This window comes from Daldinia caldariorum (genome assembly GCF_022478825.1).
Source record: "Daldinia caldariorum strain CBS 122874 unplaced genomic scaffold F4812scaffold_1, whole genome shotgun sequence".
NCBI lineage: Eukaryota > Fungi > Ascomycota > Sordariomycetes > Xylariales > Hypoxylaceae > Daldinia > Daldinia caldariorum.
Window position 1 is genome coordinate 1,444,164 of NW_025953037.1, and position 17,575 is coordinate 1,461,738.

The 17,575-nt window shown below is 50.1% G+C and overlaps 4 protein-coding genes across 4 annotated transcripts; 1 reads left to right on the forward strand and 3 right to left on the reverse strand.

Moving 5' to 3' along the window:
• Positions 1 to 274: 274 nt before the first annotated feature.
• F4812DRAFT_464651 (Alpha/Beta hydrolase protein) lies at positions 275 to 2,810 on the reverse strand. Its single transcript, XM_047938364.1, has 2 exons — positions 1,513 to 2,810; positions 275 to 1,454 (listed from the first exon to the last, which is right to left on the reverse strand). Exons 1-2 carry the CDS (start codon positions 2,356 to 2,358, stop codon positions 483 to 485), a joined length of 1,818 nt encoding a protein of 605 aa, XP_047794835.1. The 5' UTR covers positions 2,359 to 2,810; the 3' UTR covers positions 275 to 482.
• Positions 2,811 to 3,328: 518 nt separating this feature from the next.
• On the reverse strand, positions 3,329 to 5,517 carry F4812DRAFT_15811 (MFS general substrate transporter). The gene is made up of 2 exons (XM_047929786.1): positions 4,938 to 5,517; positions 3,329 to 4,848 (listed from the first exon to the last, which is right to left on the reverse strand). The coding sequence occupies exons 1-2, from the start codon at positions 5,007 to 5,009 to the stop codon at positions 3,595 to 3,597; spliced, it is 1,326 nt and encodes a 441-aa protein (XP_047794836.1). The 5' UTR covers positions 5,010 to 5,517; the 3' UTR covers positions 3,329 to 3,594.
• A 2,166-nt stretch (positions 5,518 to 7,683) lies between these two features.
• Positions 7,684 to 8,828, forward strand: F4812DRAFT_409214 (Cerato-platanin). The gene is made up of 3 exons (XM_047932427.1): positions 7,684 to 7,933; positions 8,050 to 8,216; positions 8,342 to 8,828. The coding sequence occupies exons 1-3, from the start codon at positions 7,873 to 7,875 to the stop codon at positions 8,528 to 8,530; spliced, it is 417 nt and encodes a 138-aa protein (XP_047794837.1). The 5' UTR covers positions 7,684 to 7,872; the 3' UTR covers positions 8,531 to 8,828.
• Positions 8,829 to 9,819: 991 nt separating this feature from the next.
• Positions 9,820 to 17,354, reverse strand: F4812DRAFT_454336 (uncharacterized protein; the record flags this gene model as incomplete). Its single annotated transcript, XM_047936629.1, has 3 exons — positions 9,820 to 15,911; positions 15,970 to 17,241; positions 17,348 to 17,354. 3 exons carry the CDS (start codon positions 17,352 to 17,354, stop codon positions 9,820 to 9,822), a joined length of 7,371 nt encoding a protein of 2,456 aa, XP_047794838.1.
• Between the last annotated feature and the right edge of the window lie 221 nt (positions 17,355 to 17,575).

Here is a 17,575-nt window from a genome sequence, read left to right on the forward strand (position 1 = left end):
CTATCACGCCGATCGGAATGAATGTCTCTTCCCAGCTCAGTTGCATGCATATACTTTGATTTTCTTTTTACGACCAGCACAAGCATCCCTCAACCCTAATTTGGACCTGAGCAATCACGTCACAGCAAGGGAAATGCTATGTTTTCTTTCGGTAGTTACGTGTTCGTAATGAACCCATTAATAAATCGCCTAATGTGTCGGCGAAAAATCTCCCCTCACGTCCAAAAGCTTTCCCTATCCTACAGAGCTCCCCCATGTATTCCTTACCGTTACCCCTACCCTACCCGACCCTACCCTAGGAGGTATCCAAAATACATTTCTTCCCTGCTAATTAACTACGGTGAAGAGAAGGGTAGACGTCTTCTCGATCGCATACAAAATAAAACAAAAACCGTGGAAACTAAATACGACCGCGAGGTAAATATATCAATTAATAGGAGATATGTGCCTAACCTACCTAACCTATCTAATCTAAGTGCCCTCTACCAAGCCACACCCAACGGCCCACGATACAACGGCGGACCCGTCTTCTCCGCCACCCCGCCACCACCCCCCACGCCGCGCCTCTCCTTCTTCTTCCAACCGGAAGCCTGGGGGCAATCGCGGAAGGGCTTGCAATCGGGCTGGCAGACGGTTCCCTCGGGCGGCAAGTCGCCCGTCTCGAGGTACCCCCTGACGTACGCCTCGCGACACGCGCCCGGGGAGAACAGCGCGGCGTGGCCCGGGCTGTCCTGCAGCAGGACGCGCGACCCGGCGTGCTCCTTCGCCATGGCGACCGCGTTCGCGCGCGGCGTCACCGGGTCGTACCGGCTCGCCACGAACAGGATCGGCGCCCTGGGCCTGCCGGGCGCGCCGGCCGGGTCCGCCGCCGGCGTCGCAAAGGGCCCCGCGAACCGGTCCCTGGGGCGCACCCGCCAGCCGCGGCACGCGAGCCGCAGCGGCGCCCAGGCCGCGCCGAAATCGGGCGACTGGTCGAGGGTCGCGCTCAGGTACGCCTGGAACTCGGGGATCGTCGTGGCGTTCGCGGGCTCCGCGTCCCCGCACGCGACGGCGACTTGAGCGTCCTGCGCCCAGGCGAAGGTCTTGGGGGTGGTCGATGGGCAGTACTTGGAGGCCTGGGGGGTGCCGAGGGAGGCGGACAAGGTGGTGAAATCGCCCTTCATGCCCAGGGCTAGGAGGGTGGCGCTGTAGGAGAAGTACTTCTGGGGCTGGTACAGAGTCGAGAAGATGGCGGCGGCGAAGTCGGCGCGAGTGATCTCTTCGATGCTGCTGTTCGTCACGACCTGGGCCGGAGACTCGTCGAGCTGGTTAAGGAAAGCGTCGACACGCGAGCGGATGTCGTCGGGACCGGAGTCGCCTTCCTCGTAAATCGCGCACTGAGAGCCGGCTTCGAAGCAATTGATGAAAAACTGGTCATAGACCTTCTGAGTGTCTTGAAGGTTCTTAGACCATTTCTAGTTGTAAAGGTTAGATGTGTACGGGGACGGGTATACGGGAGTAGAAGATACTTACGGCTCCGTTGTAGTCGTGGATGTCCACAACAGCTTCAAGGATCATGCGATCCACACGACCGGGGAACATGGAGGCGAAATAGTTCCCAAGGACGGTACCGTAGGAAAAGCCCCAGTAGAGGATACGCGGAAGATCTTTCTCCTGACGCGACCCGGTTCGCCGTGGGCCTCTACTCGCACGCAAATTCAAGCCTGAGGTTCCGTTGCTGTTGCGCAGCTCATCGATCTTGTCTATGATTTGAACCATGTCGCGCGCAACACTAGCCGTAGACATGAACCTGTGGATCTTCCCATTCTCGCAAAGCTGTCCATACGCGTTTAGCAGAGAGGCCTGGCGTCGGACAACATTGTCGCCGCCGCTCAGAGGGCCCATGCCACGCAGCTCGAGCAAAGTGACGTCCCGAGCGAGCTCATCGTTGTAGCAATCCGCCCTGGGTTCCGAGAACCCAACACCACGAGGGTCAAAGGACAGAATCTCGTAGTGCTTGTTACCGTCAGCAACGCCTCGGATAAGCTCGCCAAACTGAACCAGAAAATCAACGCCAGATCCGCCTGGGCCACCGGGGTTGGTAATGATGGTACCGCCAAAAGACGGGTCGTCCTCGGAAACCGTAGCTGGGAGGGCAACGACGGCTATGGAGACCTCGGTCGCGTTGTGAGTCGAGTCGCTCAGCCAGTCCATAGGAACGCCTAGCTTGGCGCATTTCAAATCACCGTAACACTTGGTGTATTGCAGTGACGCGGACGGTTTGATACTGGTCCAGTCAAAAACGCCCGAGGTATTCTGGGCCGTAGCATAATGCCCGGACGAGATTAGGAGGCCGGGAAGAAGTGATGTGGGCTTCATCGTGCTCGAACTCAATTCCTGCTCAGCTCAAACTGCCGCACAATTTATTAGTATTACGCTTTATTAAGTCTACGAAGAGTATATTAGGTAGAACTTACGTGAGAAGTTCATGAGATGAGGAAAAGCCTGAAGAATTAACTATGCTTTTAGTTTTAATATTCCCAAAGAAAGAAAGCCATTGGAAGGCGGCTATTAGATGTTGGACATAAGAAGACACGAGAGATATTTTATATGTACAGCTCTGGTTCTCAGAGTTATCTTAGTTAGAGTTCGATGCGGAACAACAGAGTTGTTTACCTTAGGGAAGGTACCTTCTTGTCTACCTCATGGCAGCACCGGTTAAGAAATATACTTAGTGTAAGTCTACGTAATATCAGCTCTTCGGGGGTTACTATAGGACTTTACTACATCCCGTTTTCTTAGACCTGGGTTATACATATTGACAATTGGACGTTGCTATTGGAGAAGGGATCGTGAAGCGAAGAATGGAGATCCAACTATTACTCTGCAGAGCCATCCCCTAGGTTAATTCAGACCGGTGTAGAGACACGTAGAGTACCTAATTATCTGTCTAGATTGGACGGATACCGTCACGATTGTATGGGTGCCTTTGGATGCGTCCAGAATAAAAGTTCAAGTGGTGGAGGGACGCTAAAACTCAGCTCCTCCAGCCAATCACAGCTCGATAAGCCTTCAAATTATTGCCTAATACGGTAGCCCTACGTCCGTCCCCATTATCCCCATTATAGTCCACGCCTTCAATTCTACTGTTATAACTTATAAGGCTATAGAAAACCAAAACCGTGAACATATGCTAAAGATCTCGCCGCGATTCCGACACCTTAAACATTGCCTCAGTCCTCGAATGATGTGTTTTCAATTCATCGGGCAAACAATCTCTCTTCACACTTTTCTCAGCTATTAGCAACATTTCACATAATCCACCCATATAGGACCAGTCGGTAAGGTGATTAGATCGAGTAAAGATTGCGAAAGCGAAGACGGTTGCTGAAAATTGGATTTTGCTTAGGACTAGTTAGTACTAGGCTGTCTAAGCCAGACGAGGCATAATGAGCACCTGGTTAACCATTGCATTAGGTAAGTACTACTAAGTGATTACGCCTTGTTCCAACGCTATTCTAACAAGTCTTATCCTAATGTTCTATGATCATCCAGCAAACGAGCCGAGAGCTTTTTTTGATATATTACAGCGTGCTTAAATCAGTAGCAACTTTTTTATAATTCCTTCTTCTCCGACTTGACCTGCTTCAGCGAACCGGGAGGAGACTTGAGCCCGGCGAATACCAGTAACGTGACGCCCAAGATACCTAAAGCTCCTCCGGCGTACGCAACTTCTCTACCCGCCCACCAGTACACGCTAGTGAACAGAATAGGACCCAAGCCTCTTCCAAGCTGGCCGTAACTCCGAAGAATGCCTAGCTTGCCTCCTCGCTCATCCTCGTTAGCTTCGAAGCTGCTCAGTGTGTTAAGACCGCTAACGACCGTGGCTGAGGTGGTCGCCAAGCAGGTAGCGGCGAGATAGAGCGATCCGATCGTGCTGATACGCCCGAGCATGACGAAGGCCACTAAGCATGCAGTGACACCGATCCGCACAGTCAGAAGCGGCGGAAGTCGGCGGGTGACTCCACCCTGTAAGATGGAGGCAATGAGGCCCACATAACCTAGCAGTCGGCCGTTTTGGGCCGAGCTGTACTGGAAGAGGTCGTACGTCATGAAGGGCAGGGAGAATTCCATCCCCGAGAAAAACAGCAGAAAAGCGAAGTGTACCAAGTTCAGCAGAAAGTGGGAGTTTGTACGCGTCACCGCGGCTGGCTTCGCTGGTTTTTTCGTGTCCTTCTTTTCCGTCTGGCTTGGTAGAGTCTCGGGCAAGGCGAAGTAAAGGTAAATCGTCTCGAGCACAATCAGGGACAGAGACACGCCGGCAGCTGTTGCAAAAGGGTTCGCGGCCACTGTTGCAATGGAACTCAGGTATGCGCCGAGAGCCGGGCCGAATGTGAAGGCGATGGAAAAGCAAGCGCCTATGAGGGCCATGGTCGAGCCACGGCTGCTCTCGTCCGAGATATCAGTCGCAATGGCTGTAGCGAGTTGTACGTTGCCCTCAGACAAGCCACCTACAACGCGTGAGGCAAGGAAGGTCCTGAAATCCACAGCTACTACCCAAAGGAGAACCGACAGGATGTTTCCAGCCATGCTGGCAAGAAGCGCCGCCCTTCTGCCATATTTGTCGGACAAGTGTCCAATAACGGGAGAGGCTATGGCCTGAAGCAAAGAGAACAAGCTCCCTAAGGCACCGCCGAGCAGGACAATATCGTATCGCGAATCGATAGGTTTCGCGAAGGCGGATTTGTACGTGTTGAGACCACCGAGAATCTTGGCGAGTAGTGTCGACTGTGAATTGTCGCCGGCTTCGCTATTTCGGTAGAATTCGAGGAGCTTTGGGAAGAGAGGTAGGATAAAAGTAAACGATATCTGCAAACATCCGCAGTTAGTATAACAGGTACTAAGTTAGGTAGTTAAAGTAGTATGTCTCATATATTTAGCCGCGTGGTATGACGTACGAGGTCTAGAAGCAAGGATATGAAGATGACCTTGAGCACCCTTTTCCGGGTGTTTGGTTCGACAGCTGCCATCGTGTGAAGTTTGTGTTTGTTGAGGTACGAGATGTAAGGAAATACCAGGTAGGTAATAGATGACACAACGGACCAGCCGATCGAAAGAAGATTGAAGGATAGGTACCTAAAGCAAATGGAACTTGGAAACAAGTAGATGGGACCCGCCCGTTTAAAGAAGCCACGAAATAAATTGAAACGGGACCCGGAGCCTACGGGGGCGCGCGTTAACGGATTTTTAGAAAGCTAAAATTGGTGAATTTAACGGGATGAAACGAAACACCAAGACAACCCGAAAACGAAACACGAGCGGGGGAGCTAACGGATGTTGTACAGTGTAAGTTCCGTTCCCGTTTGGCTTCCCGTTAGGTACAGGTACCAGGTAGCCTTAGGTAATTGCTCAACAGGTGGACGCTGAGTGGTTATTTAATAGGTACCTGTCTTACCACTACAAACGACCCCACACGCATAAGTCGAATAAGTCGCATAAATTGTATACAACTACCTAGGTACCTAACCTAAACCCTTTCTGCGTGGGATATTTCTCTTATCTTCCATTCTTTTCAAGTCTCGGATAACAAAATTGGATTACTGCAAGTATAAACCTCACCCACCTTTTTAGGAGAAATCAAGTCTAGAACTTGCCCAATTTAGGTAGTTGAAAGTATGTAAGAAAGCAATCAGCCGATTCGAGACGATCTGTCCTTAAAGCGACTATTATCCACCAAAGGATGCGAATATCGCGGGAATTATCGGTCTTTTTAGTCAACACAGTCCGGTTGCTTCGACGCGGCGAGGTGGTGAGGTAGTGAGGTGATAAAATCTCAGCAAAGAGTAACGATCCCAATCGGATTGTGTATGCCTATCGAAGAGGTAAAGCTTTCGGAATGAGTCTCGAAATCAACTTCAACGCAACCCAAGATACTACCTATGTAAGTACTCAGTTTTGCTTCTTTATTGATCAACATGAGATAAATCAATCTAGAGAGAAAAAAAAAAGATCGATATCGCTTGTCTCCTTCGGACTAAGCTCTCCTTTTATACCTGATTTCCAGATGCGATCTCCAGGGCTCCAGGCGTTGCGTTACCACTTTTAAATACACCGAAGGTAACCCGTGGAAAGGCCTCGTATGTCACCTCGTATTCTTTCCGGCCGTAGTATGACTCCGGCTCCCGATCACAGGACGCTTGCTGCCGATGTCTTAGTGAAGTTTCACTGCACAGTGCTGGGCAAAACTTGCTTACCGGAGTCCAAAAGGAATATCGGTAGTTCCGGGATTCCCTTTGCAGGGTAACGTGTTCCTCCATAAGACTACATATCATCAGTTTCCATCTTTTTTACAGTGGTTTCCGCTGTAATCGGGATAGGATAAGCGCTGGTGGACCTTGACATGGCAGCGATGCTGGGCGTGGACGGGGTTAATCTACCAACTCCATTCATTACATCACGAATCACAAGAGCCGCCATGCGGCGGGTTATGCGGGGAAGAATCCTTCCCGGCTCAGACGAAGTTAAGTATACTATTCAGATACAGACAACAACACTATCATGGGTGTGTCGGAATAGGCTACTACGGCTGTTGGGTTAGGCTGCCATAGCCTCATTGTTCTAATCGGTTTCCGCCAATCTTGAGCGAAGTCTTACACTGAGCCGCACGCAAGGGCTGGCCATTCGTTCAGGGCTGACCGTTCGTTTTCCCGCACAAACCACTCGGGGTCATACACGATTCTCAGCCCCCGCCGTAGGTCCCGTGGATGATTTACGACCAGCCATTTTCAAGATGGGATTAAGAAACTATGTTTAGATTCTTTGTCTCGGAAGCTCGTTTTCTCTATGTCAGCAGACAGGTCTTATACTACCTAACATAGGTACCTAAGGTACACTAGACTAGGTCAGACAGAACGCGGTCTTACTATTTTACAGCGCTTTTTTTATGATGTAACATACCTCCCTAGGTAGTATCTACAAGTTTCCAGAATCAACTGAGAGCTAGCAAGCCACAGATCTATCTACCTTAGGTAGCTATTCATTTACCCAACTGCCGTTGGCATGTCCCACAGATGCATAGGACCCCCAAACTACGCTGCAGGGCTGGGCGTTGTTTATGCCTGCTATTAATGGTATACCTCCGAGTCGTTAAAGATGTTCTAGCCAGCGTCCAACCAGTCACGGACTCGCGGCCCCATTAGAGAATCTAGCCGCACCACCAAATACGAGTGAGATCGGCATTGACCACTCCCCACATAACCTCCAAGCAGCACAAACACGAGGTTTGAAGGCCCGCCAATGTTGCACGATATCTGTACAATGCTTTTGACTTACCATCATATGTGTCTATTGCCTGTCCTTATGCAACCGATGTTTACTTAGCAGATAACCCAACCACTAGGTTACCGAGCGCATGACACCGGCTTCAAGCTCAGTTATCTTGTCGTCACTGCACATGTATGGGCCCTGTACCGAGCTGGGTACCTTAAGCTAACGAGTCGGCTACAATATCAATTGTCAGTTAGGTAAGTTGAACAAACCCGGGTTCCACTCAGGTGCAGCATGTCACCAACGTATGATAGCATGAACTTTAGCTTCGTAAGTAACGTACCCCGTAGAAACAAAGCAGCGTAGCGCGCCTAGACGGGAGCCACGATATACGAGACACTTAGAATGTGAAATGAACGAGTTGAGCAGCCGGATGAATGTATATATAAGGACGACATCTGCTCGTCTTCCCATACTCATCTCATAATCACCATCTACTGTAGCATCTACAACTTAAATACTAATATCTCCTCCTCATCAACTCTGTAATACACTTCGCCTTAATAGTCACCTTCTCAAATTCCAAACCTCAAACTTCCCCCTCAAAACTTTCAACCTCTGCCGAAAATGCAGTTCTCCAAGCTCATCCAGTTCCTCTCTCTCGCCGCCGCTTCTTCGGCTGTCACCGGTATGACATTCCTCCTCACCCCCCTACCCACTTTAGGAAATACCTTATCTGGGCATCGATCTTCCAGTTGATTGATAAGATTGATAAAAAAACTAAACTAACAACACACCCAACAGTCTCTTACGACACTGGCTACGATGACCGCTCCCGCTCCCTCACAACCGTGTCTTGCTCCGACGGCCCCAACGGCCTGATCACCCGCTACGGCTGGCAGACGCAGGGCAACATCCCGAGCGCGTACATCGGCGCCGCCTCGGCCATCGCCGGCTGGAACTCCCCTTCGGTATGCCCTCTTCCCTTCCCTTCCCTTCCCTTCCCTTCCCTTCCCTTCCCTTCCCTACCTCAGGTTAGCTTAGGTACTTCAGGGGGGAAAAAAATAACATCATCACTAACCAAACCGACAAACAGTGCGGCACCTGCTGGGAGCTAAGCTACAACGGCAAGACGATCAACGTCTACGCCATCGACCACGCCGGCGCGGGCTTCAACATCGCCCTCGACGCCATGAACGCCCTGACCAACGGCCAGGCCGTCGCCCTCGGCCGCGTCGACGCTGCCTCCCGCCAGGTCGACGTCAGCGCTTGCGGCATCCACTAAAACACGGCAGAACAACGCAGCCCTGTCACCCCCCGTTATTCATTCATGCCATGCCTTTTTTATCATATGATATGATATGATATAATGTGATATGCAGGGATTGGGAAAGCAAAAGATTTTATTTTTTTTCTTAAAAAAAAAAGATGGAGTTAATACGGATTTCTGGGAACGCATGATGTTTTTTTTTTTTTTTTCTTATTTGGTTGCGGATTGGCGGGGTTTTATTTATCATCAACTCACCTTTATATAAAGGCATACACACTCCTACGACTATGAAAGACTACGACTACCACGAACTGATGGACATGTATATATACCTACTATTACCTCCTGCCTACTACATGTACCTACCTACCTAACTTAATCTTCATTCCTTAATTACATGCATTGAAGATACCTACACTAGGTTAAATAGCATTATGTGATGACAGGTATCATTGGGTTCTCGCGGGCTTTGTTACTAGATATGAACTATCTTAGGTATCAATAACGTACTTGACTTCAACTATAAGATTTACCTCGGTTTCGTTCTCAAGCATAGGTACTCCGTGATTTAACAACTAATCAATCAACGTTTTAGGGATTGTATAGTATGTTTAATCAGTATCTATCAACTTCACCATGGTTGGGCCGTAAATTATAGACTTAAACGTGACCGAAGTATTAATTATAGAGCTGTCTACTCTCTCTCTCCTTGCCACAGCACAATGCGATCTCAACGATCGACTTCATACAGCAACAGTAGTAGTAGTACTACTTATCTGCAGACCTCCCCAGAAACGACGTCACGCATAGAGCCTCAAAGGCTTCAACCTCTCTTCTCCTTATCTTTTTCACTTCTCTTCTGTTCCTTACTCATGAGCGAAACGAGTGAAAACTCTTCCTCCTCTCGTCTCCAATAAACTGGCTATGCAAAGTGGATGTAGAACAAAGGAAATCAGTTAAAAAGGAGAAATAAAAATACGTAATTTTCTGATTATCAATCTTCTTCTCGAATAGAAAAAAAATGTTGCGAAACCAAGCGTCAACCTGGTCCGTCAAAAAGAATGAATTTGCGTGGATTGTGTGTTGCTTCGTTTCATTACATTGCAAGTGCAGATAGTGCGAGAATGGTGAAAGAAAATAGAGGGGGTATCAATCTAGACATTGCGGCAGCGACAGAAGAGAAAAATGGCAAATGGTATAAAAAACGCACATTTGGGTATATAACGTCAACTTCCCCAGATGCCTCGTTAATTTTTGCGACATGAGATTGTCGCCCAAAAGGAAATCCTAATTCATCAAACCGCTCAATCATTGAAGAAGGAAGCATCGTCAAACTCTTCCACTTGCGCGTCTGAATCGTATGCGCCAGATCGCATCATTGGAGGAGTTATGGGCTGGCGACGCTCCTGTTGGGGAGGAGTATTTATCCTAGGCATCTTCTCGGCTTGCCGTGCTGACTGTCCTTGAGATCTGGCGGCAAATTGTTCAGCGGTAAAACGACGACCGGTAGTACCAAATGCGGTAGGTTGTACCTGGTTCTGCTGTACCGGCGGGGTGTTTCTAATACTAGAAGCCGGAGGAGTCATGAGACCAGAGTGATAGTTATTCTGGGATGTGACATTCGATTTCGAAGGCGTGGAGTTTCTTGCTGGTGCCGGGGATGAAGACAAAACATTGGAGAGGCTGTTAAGTGCAGGTTGGTTCGACTTTCGCCAACTTCCCCAAGCGGCAGCCAGAGGTCCAACAGCTTGTGCTACTCGAGGAGTTGCCGCGCCCCTAATTGTAGCGGCAATATTGGGAAAGCTGATAGCCGAGCCGCCATTCATAGCACGCTCTCGCTCTTGTTCTTCCATTTGAAGATTTGCCTTGAGGCGTATAGCCGCGTCTTTAACGCTTTCTCTGTCCAAGTGGTCTGCGGATAGCGCATTGATAATGTCTTGGAGATCTCCATGTCTCACAGCCAGAAGTTCACGTAACCACGTAATCTCGTCGTCTCGCTTGGAAATCTTAGAAGCAGCATCAGGGTCAAGCTTATCAACCGTTTGTTCGAGCTCTTCAATCCGCTGCTCACGGGCCTGCAACTGTTCCTGTAGGACCATGATAGATTCACGGAGAGCCTGCGGGGATACCTTCTCGGGGAGTTGCATAGCCTCTGCCAGCTGTTTCGTTTGGGCAACAGGTCCAGGCGCACTAACAGACTTGGAGGCTTGTGCTGCTTGTGCTGCCGCTCTGGCAGCTTCCTGAGCGATTAGCAACTTGTCCTCTAGATGAGCGACACGGTCTTGCAGATGTTCAGTCTTAGAAGTCGATAGGCTGAGTCGTTCCAAGAGGGTCTGTTCTGTGCGCTGTGCGTCCTCAGTAGCGTTGTTGATCTGTCGCTCGTATCGGGCTTGAAGATCTTCGATCTCATTTTGGTGTTTCTTAATAAGCTCGTTAAGTTCAGCACGCCTCTTTTTCTCGGCATCTTCGAGTTCGGTCTGCTTGGTTGTTTGGGCTTCCTCGAGCATCATCTCATGATGCGCTTTCGCAGTGTCCGCATCCATTCTGATTTGATCTAGCTGGGCTCTTAGTTTATTAATGTCTTCTTCAAGTTCCTCGCGCACCACGTTAACTTCGTTGTTGGCGGCTTCCAGTTCGGCTTGCAAAGAAGTCTGCGTACGCTGAACTTCAGCAGCCGCCGATTCTCTCGCTTCGTGGATTTCCCTCTGATACCGTAGAACATTTTGCTGGAGATTATGATTGTCGTCACGGAGTTCGGATAGCAATACCTCGAGTCGTTTGCATTCGCTAACAGCCCTTAGGCCAGCCCGCTCACCATTCTCCAATCTTTCAATTTCGGCCTCGAGGCGCTCCCGAGTCCGTGCTTCAGCTTGCAGCCTGGCATCAAGTACTTCCTGCCGCGCGATGAGAGCTTGCTCTCTCTTCTGGCGTCGGGCATTCTCTTCCGTGATTTCGCGAGCTGCATGGGCCATATCATCCTGCAAAGACTGGAACTTAGCCCGCCAGCTATCTCGAATTCGCTCGTTTTCTTTGAGCTGGACGCTGAGTGTATCGATAAGCTTATGCATGTGTCTGTTCTCATTAACGGCCTCCATGAGGTCATCCGTCTGTCGATGGGCAGTCTCCCTTGCATGTTCGGCTTCAGTACGCCAATGACGTGTCTCTTGTCGAGCCTCGCGGAGCTCAGCTTCCGAAATGTTAAGGCGATTCTTGAGCTCCGCTTGAGTCTGGTCAGCAGCCGTCTGCGCTGCTTCGAGGAGGGAAATGCGCATAGAGGCTTTGCTGAACGATTGCTCCATGCCTTTGATCCTTTGTTCACGCTCTTCAAGCACGGCTCGTAGACGATCCTCCTCCTCGGAAGAGATGCGAAGGAGTCGTTGAATCTCCGAAAGCCTATCTTCAGTGTCCCTGCGACCTGCTATTTCGTTCTCTGTCTTGTGTTCTGCAAACCTGAGTCGCTCTTCCAGGTCATGGATTCTCTGGTCGAAAATACTGCGGTTCATTATTTCGACCTCCACCTTCGTCTCTGCTTGTTCTAGCCGTCGCCGAAGCTCAGCGGCACGGTCTTCTGCGCCGCGTCTAATTGTCGTCTCATTCTCACCTCTAGCTTCTTCGGCTCGCAATCGTTCTTCAAGTTCAAGAACTCTAGAATGCTCGCTCTCGGTTCTACTCGTCTCAGTATGTAGGCGCTGCTCAAGCTCCAGTATCCTCGATTGCAACTCAGTGAACATCGCGTTTGCTACCTCATCGTGTTTGATTGCCGGTTGAGGGGTTGGAGGCATACGGCGCTCCATTACCTCTTCCACAATGGACCGGAGATCTTCGCTACGGAAATCCACCCGTAGGGTTTGACTGAGTTCCTCTTTCATTTGTTGCAACGCCTTTACAACTTCCAAATCATCCTTATTAGGACCCTGGACAACAGGTTCAGGTTGTGTAGTCTGAAGCCCACGCATTGACTGCTGTTGATTCAGAGCGTCTATAACAGCAATCCGAATTTGTTCTAGTCTCTTGTCTCTTCTGGGACTCATTGACCGGCGTACAGGTGTCTCGTCATCTTCATCATCCGCATCGCTCTCTTGGACTTCGGCAGAAATACTGCGTCTATCACGTCGGCTAGATGGCGCTCTACGAACCAAGGAGTCCAAGACATGTTGAATACCACCGAGTGTCTTCTCAAGAGGGTCGAGTCTGGAAGCAAGGACAGCACCAACCAGATCGTTAACATGACCATCAAAGTACTGAACACGCTGTCCCAGCTTCTCTTGTTCACTAGCACTAAAGGCGTCATCCCATTCGCTCTCGGGTAAACTCTCTCCAATATTAAGTCGGTGTACCGGTCCATCAAACGAGTGCGAAACGCCGCTTAATGGAGGATCAACGAAAGGATCTTCAAGCTCGGTGGAAGGCCTTGGACTGACACCCTGCTTAGGCAAAGGAAGGTACTGTCGAGATGGGCTTGGGCTTGGGGCATCGCATCGGAACGGAACTTGAGGTGGCAAACGCACAGGTGGCGAATTCGTAACAGTAGTAGCCGGAACGTCAGGCACAGGGCTAGGACACCATTGAGGAGACCCTATGGTTCTCTTAACTCCCATAGTCGGGTCGTTCTTGTTGAGGTGTTGGATAACTGCGTCAATTTCTTCAAACGTAGGCTCATGAGTTGTATCATCTCGTGATTCAATAGGCTCCGATGGCGGGCTAACAGGCAGAGGCTCAAAGCTATGCAATTCCGATACCTCGCTAGCTTGTTCATCGATGCTTTCTTCGGGAAGCTGCGAAGACTTGTCTTCGGACACTGGAGAAGGGGTAGCAGCAAACCGGGAAGCGGATAAACCAGCCGATTTCGGTTGTGGGGAGGGAGAAGTTGCAAATCTTGACGCACCCAATCCCCTTGGAGCAGGCGGTGGCGAGGCAAATCGCGAAGAACCGAGACCCTTGTTGAATGGAGCAGTTCGTTCTGCAGGTGTTTGTTGTACCCCGATCGGTTCAGGTTCAGGCTCGGCGACAGGCTTAGAATCTGGCCCGGGAGTTGGAGACCCAGCACGATCATCGCCAGACTCCTCTTCAGGCTTGGCCATCTGAGCTGGCTGAGACTTGAGAATAGGATCAGACGGAGCAGGCGCAGAATCAGTTGCGGCACCAAAAGTGAAGTCTCCAGGCACAAAAGGCTTAGCCGTGGCGGAAAGGCTCTTCTTGTGTTCCTTCTTAAATGAGGGCTCCTCATCACCAAACGGTCTAGCATTATTGAAGTCCTGGATCTCTGTATCATTCTTGAACTCATAAGGTTTCCAGTTGGCCTTGTCATTGTCAGGAGAAGTCGTTGATGGACTAGTAGTTGCCTTCGTGCCATTCGACTCGGACTGCAATTTCCCATCAGTAGATTCGGAAAGGATTGTAGATGCCAACGTCATGTCAGCTGCGTGAGATATTTCCTCTTCTGCGACTCTGTTGTTAGAGTGGAAGTTTACAATAGTGCTATCCTTTTCAGAGTTAGCAGCCTCCGAAGGAGTTGGGCTGGGCTGCACCCGTGGTAGCAATTCTGGCTCCGGTGTAGGTTTAGCAAATAATGGGACGTTATCACCATCGTCATTGCTCTCCCTAAATTGCTTTTTGCTCGGATTGGCATCGGTCTTTTGATCATCCCGACTTCCCATAGCAGGGGCAGCTGAATCTTGACTGGACGGTTGGACGATGGGAACGGCCTTTGACTTCTTGACAGGATTGGCAGCCTCAGAGAGCTTCAAGTCAATGTTACCAAATATGCTACCTGGGCGGTTTTCAGCGCTTTCATTGCCAGAAGCTCCGGCGCTGGTTACCGACGAAGCAAAGGATTTCAATGGCTGGAAAGCAGGAGCATCAGGATTGAATTTGGGTCCGGATGCAGAGAAACTGAACTCGCTCTTGCGAGGAGAAAATGCCGGAGCAGCTGCATTAATTTTGCCCTTTGACGATGACGTTGAAGGAACGCTAAAATGGCTGGAGGTCGCAGAGTGGATTTTCGGTGTGAAGGAGGGCGCGCCAGCTCTAAACGTCGTCGGTTGGGAACTATTCGGCTGAGCGTTGTTATTGCCGAAGACAAATTGACCAGGGGTGAAGCTACTTGTAGGATTAAACTTGAATTCGGCTGCTCCAGCGTTTAACTTGGACAGCGATGGTTTACTAGCATGACTCAGGCGACGCGAAGAAGCTTTACTATCAGCAGGTCGTTCAACATCTGCCCAAGGATTGCTCATTGTCGAAAATGACCGTTCGTGAAACTGGTTTGCCAAATCAAAAGATTGGATAGGGGCACCCAGGTTGCTTGGGTTCGTCTCAGTTTCGTACGAATTACTGCCGTTTTGCAGATCAAGGGCAGCTGGCCGATGCTTCTGAAAGCTCCCTTCGTCAGTACTATCCCGTGTCTCGTCATAGTACGGAGCTTGAGAGAGAGAATGACCGCGGCTATGTGGTTGCGGGTGGTGAAGCTTCGGTCCTTCATCAGAATCATTTCCAAAGTTGCCAAAATGGACAGACGGCCCTCTCATATGTGAAGCGGGAGCTACTTCAGCTTCTGCTAGGCGATTTTCTTTCATCTTTTCATATTCATTATGGGGGCTGTAATCCTCATGCTCAAGTTGAGAGCGGAATTGTTCTTCTAAGTGATACTCGGCATCGTCAATCTCTTTTTGGAGACTGGCACTAGCATTGTGACGTATAAACCGAGTAGGCTCTGGAGTTTTCGATGGGCTCTTGCCCTCGTAAGGATTGCTCTGAGTCTCCTCTTCCTCTTCCCGCAAATCTTGCAATCGAGGCGATGCTCTGGCCGATTCTTGCCTGTGCAGATACTGGTGAGGAAGAATGGGATATTGCAAGGATTGATGCCTCGAGTGGATACCACCAATTGGCGAGGATATACCGTCACGCAGGAAAGGCGAATTAGGGGACATAACAGAGTTCAAATTAAGAACAGACGGCGAGCCACTACGACCAAGTTGTTGTTGCAATAACATTTGTGGAGACCAAGGATGAGGTGAAGATGGATTGGAGAAATGGAAGGGAAGCTCGTGCGGTGAGATTGAAATCGAAGCGCGAGGGTTAAACTTGCCCGGCAATGATGGGCCGTTGAATGAAGCCGGAGAAGAAACCGATACGATACCCGGGCTCTGCACGGACGATCCAGGACCGGATAGGAACGGGGGTACAAAAGGGAACGGTTGCTGCCCATTACTTGCGACCGAAGACGTCGGAATGGGAGGCGAAAACGGCAACTGATGGAACTGGTTTGATGCCTGGCGGCTCATATTTGACGCGGACGGAGAGATAGACGGCTGAGGTACAGGCTCGTCGTCGCCAGACGATACGCCAAGCGCCCTAAGCTTGGCCTCATTTAGCTCATCAACATAATTTCGCCATGCTACAATGCTAATATCAGTATATGCTTCTAGAGAAGAGATGCCAGTGACTAAACTTACCATTCAAATCTGGCAGCGTTACTTGATACTCGTGATGGATACGTTCATTGGCAATATCGTCCGAATCAGGCCACTCGCCCCTACTCTGGGAATAACTTTCAAGGGGATCCAGAGGAGCATGACGTCCTTCCAAGTCAAAACCACGAATGTCATAGCCTAACTCTTCCCAAGAACGTAGCATTGCTTTCACATCCGAAGCACTTAGAGGCACTGGCGCCTTTCCGGGCTGACCTCGCTCTTCGTCCCATGGTAGGCAAACCAATATATTCTTTCCCTTCCAAGGCACTTTCTTCTTGGGTCGCGGTGTGCGTCCTAGGACCGGTTTGATAGATTTAATCGGAGTAGTAGGCACAACCGAATTTGACCCATTCCAGCTCGGCTGATCGCTTCTGGGAGTTTCCGCGCTCGGTATTGCTTCCGACAGGGAATCTATGGTATTGATGCTGACAGCATCTTGATTGCGTCTCCCCACCTCAAGCGCATCCATATTTGCGGTTCCGCTAGTGACACGCCGGTTCAAAGCCGCCTGTTTTAAAGTTTCGTTACTAGAGCGCTGTCGCGGATAATGCCGAGATGCTTGACTAGAAGCTCGAGACGGATGAAGAGTAGCTCGCCGGTCGGCTCGTGGGGTCCTCGGATCTGCCTCCTCAAAAGAACTCGTTTCTTCGCTTACAACGGAGCTTCTCAATGAAGAGTGCTCACTATCGTCAGTCCCGTCACTAAGCCAATTACGATGTTCGGAAGAAAGATCCTTAGTGGTATGCTGGCGGATCCAATCTTCTGTAATGCCGCGCAGGGGGCGCCGAGCACGATTCGCAAGTACAGCTGCTGTTCGGGATATAGATGTTGAGGGACGGTCTAGCTCAGTTACTATAGTCGATGGAGCCGGACGCAAGAAAGGTGTATTGATCTCTAGTTGATGCAGAGGAAACTCTTCCGAAGTCTCACTGCTGAAGCTTAGCCGGCGTAGGTGGCCACTATCGGCTTGAGGATAGGGCGAACCCCAGCTAGCTGTGACAAACTCTCTATCGTCTTCGGTGCCGCGATTAGGTGGTGGCGTCCGAAGATATTCGGATGCCCGGCCCGGTAGAGTCGGCGCTTGAAGCGGCGGGAGCACCGGAGACGATTCACCGTCGTCGTCGATAGTCGACGCACTCGAGACAGGGGATGACGACCTCAGAGAAAATTTACGAGATGGCCAAGCTCCAGTGCCGTCCTGTGCAGAGGCACGAGGAGGGGTTGACGGGTTTGAAGAATACGTCTTTAGGGGGGCTGAACCGAGGTATAAGTTAGCCCTTAATTCTGGTGTCTCGAGAATCAAGAAAGATACGGCACGATAGGCGGAGGCGAGACATACCACGACGAGATCAGCGCAGACGAGGCATGGGTCGCCTGCTGCTAGATCTCCAGACTACTACACTCGCGTTTTATCCGTGCACCTCCTTCGCAGCCCGACGATAATTAGAATCGGGTCGTGGGCCAACTAAGGGGTAAGAAAAAAATAAAAAATAATATAAAATAAAAAAAGAGTTGCGGTACCTGACAACGTGGGGATTGTCGCGACGCGTCCCGGTGGAAATAAAATAAAATAAAAAGAGGGCTCACC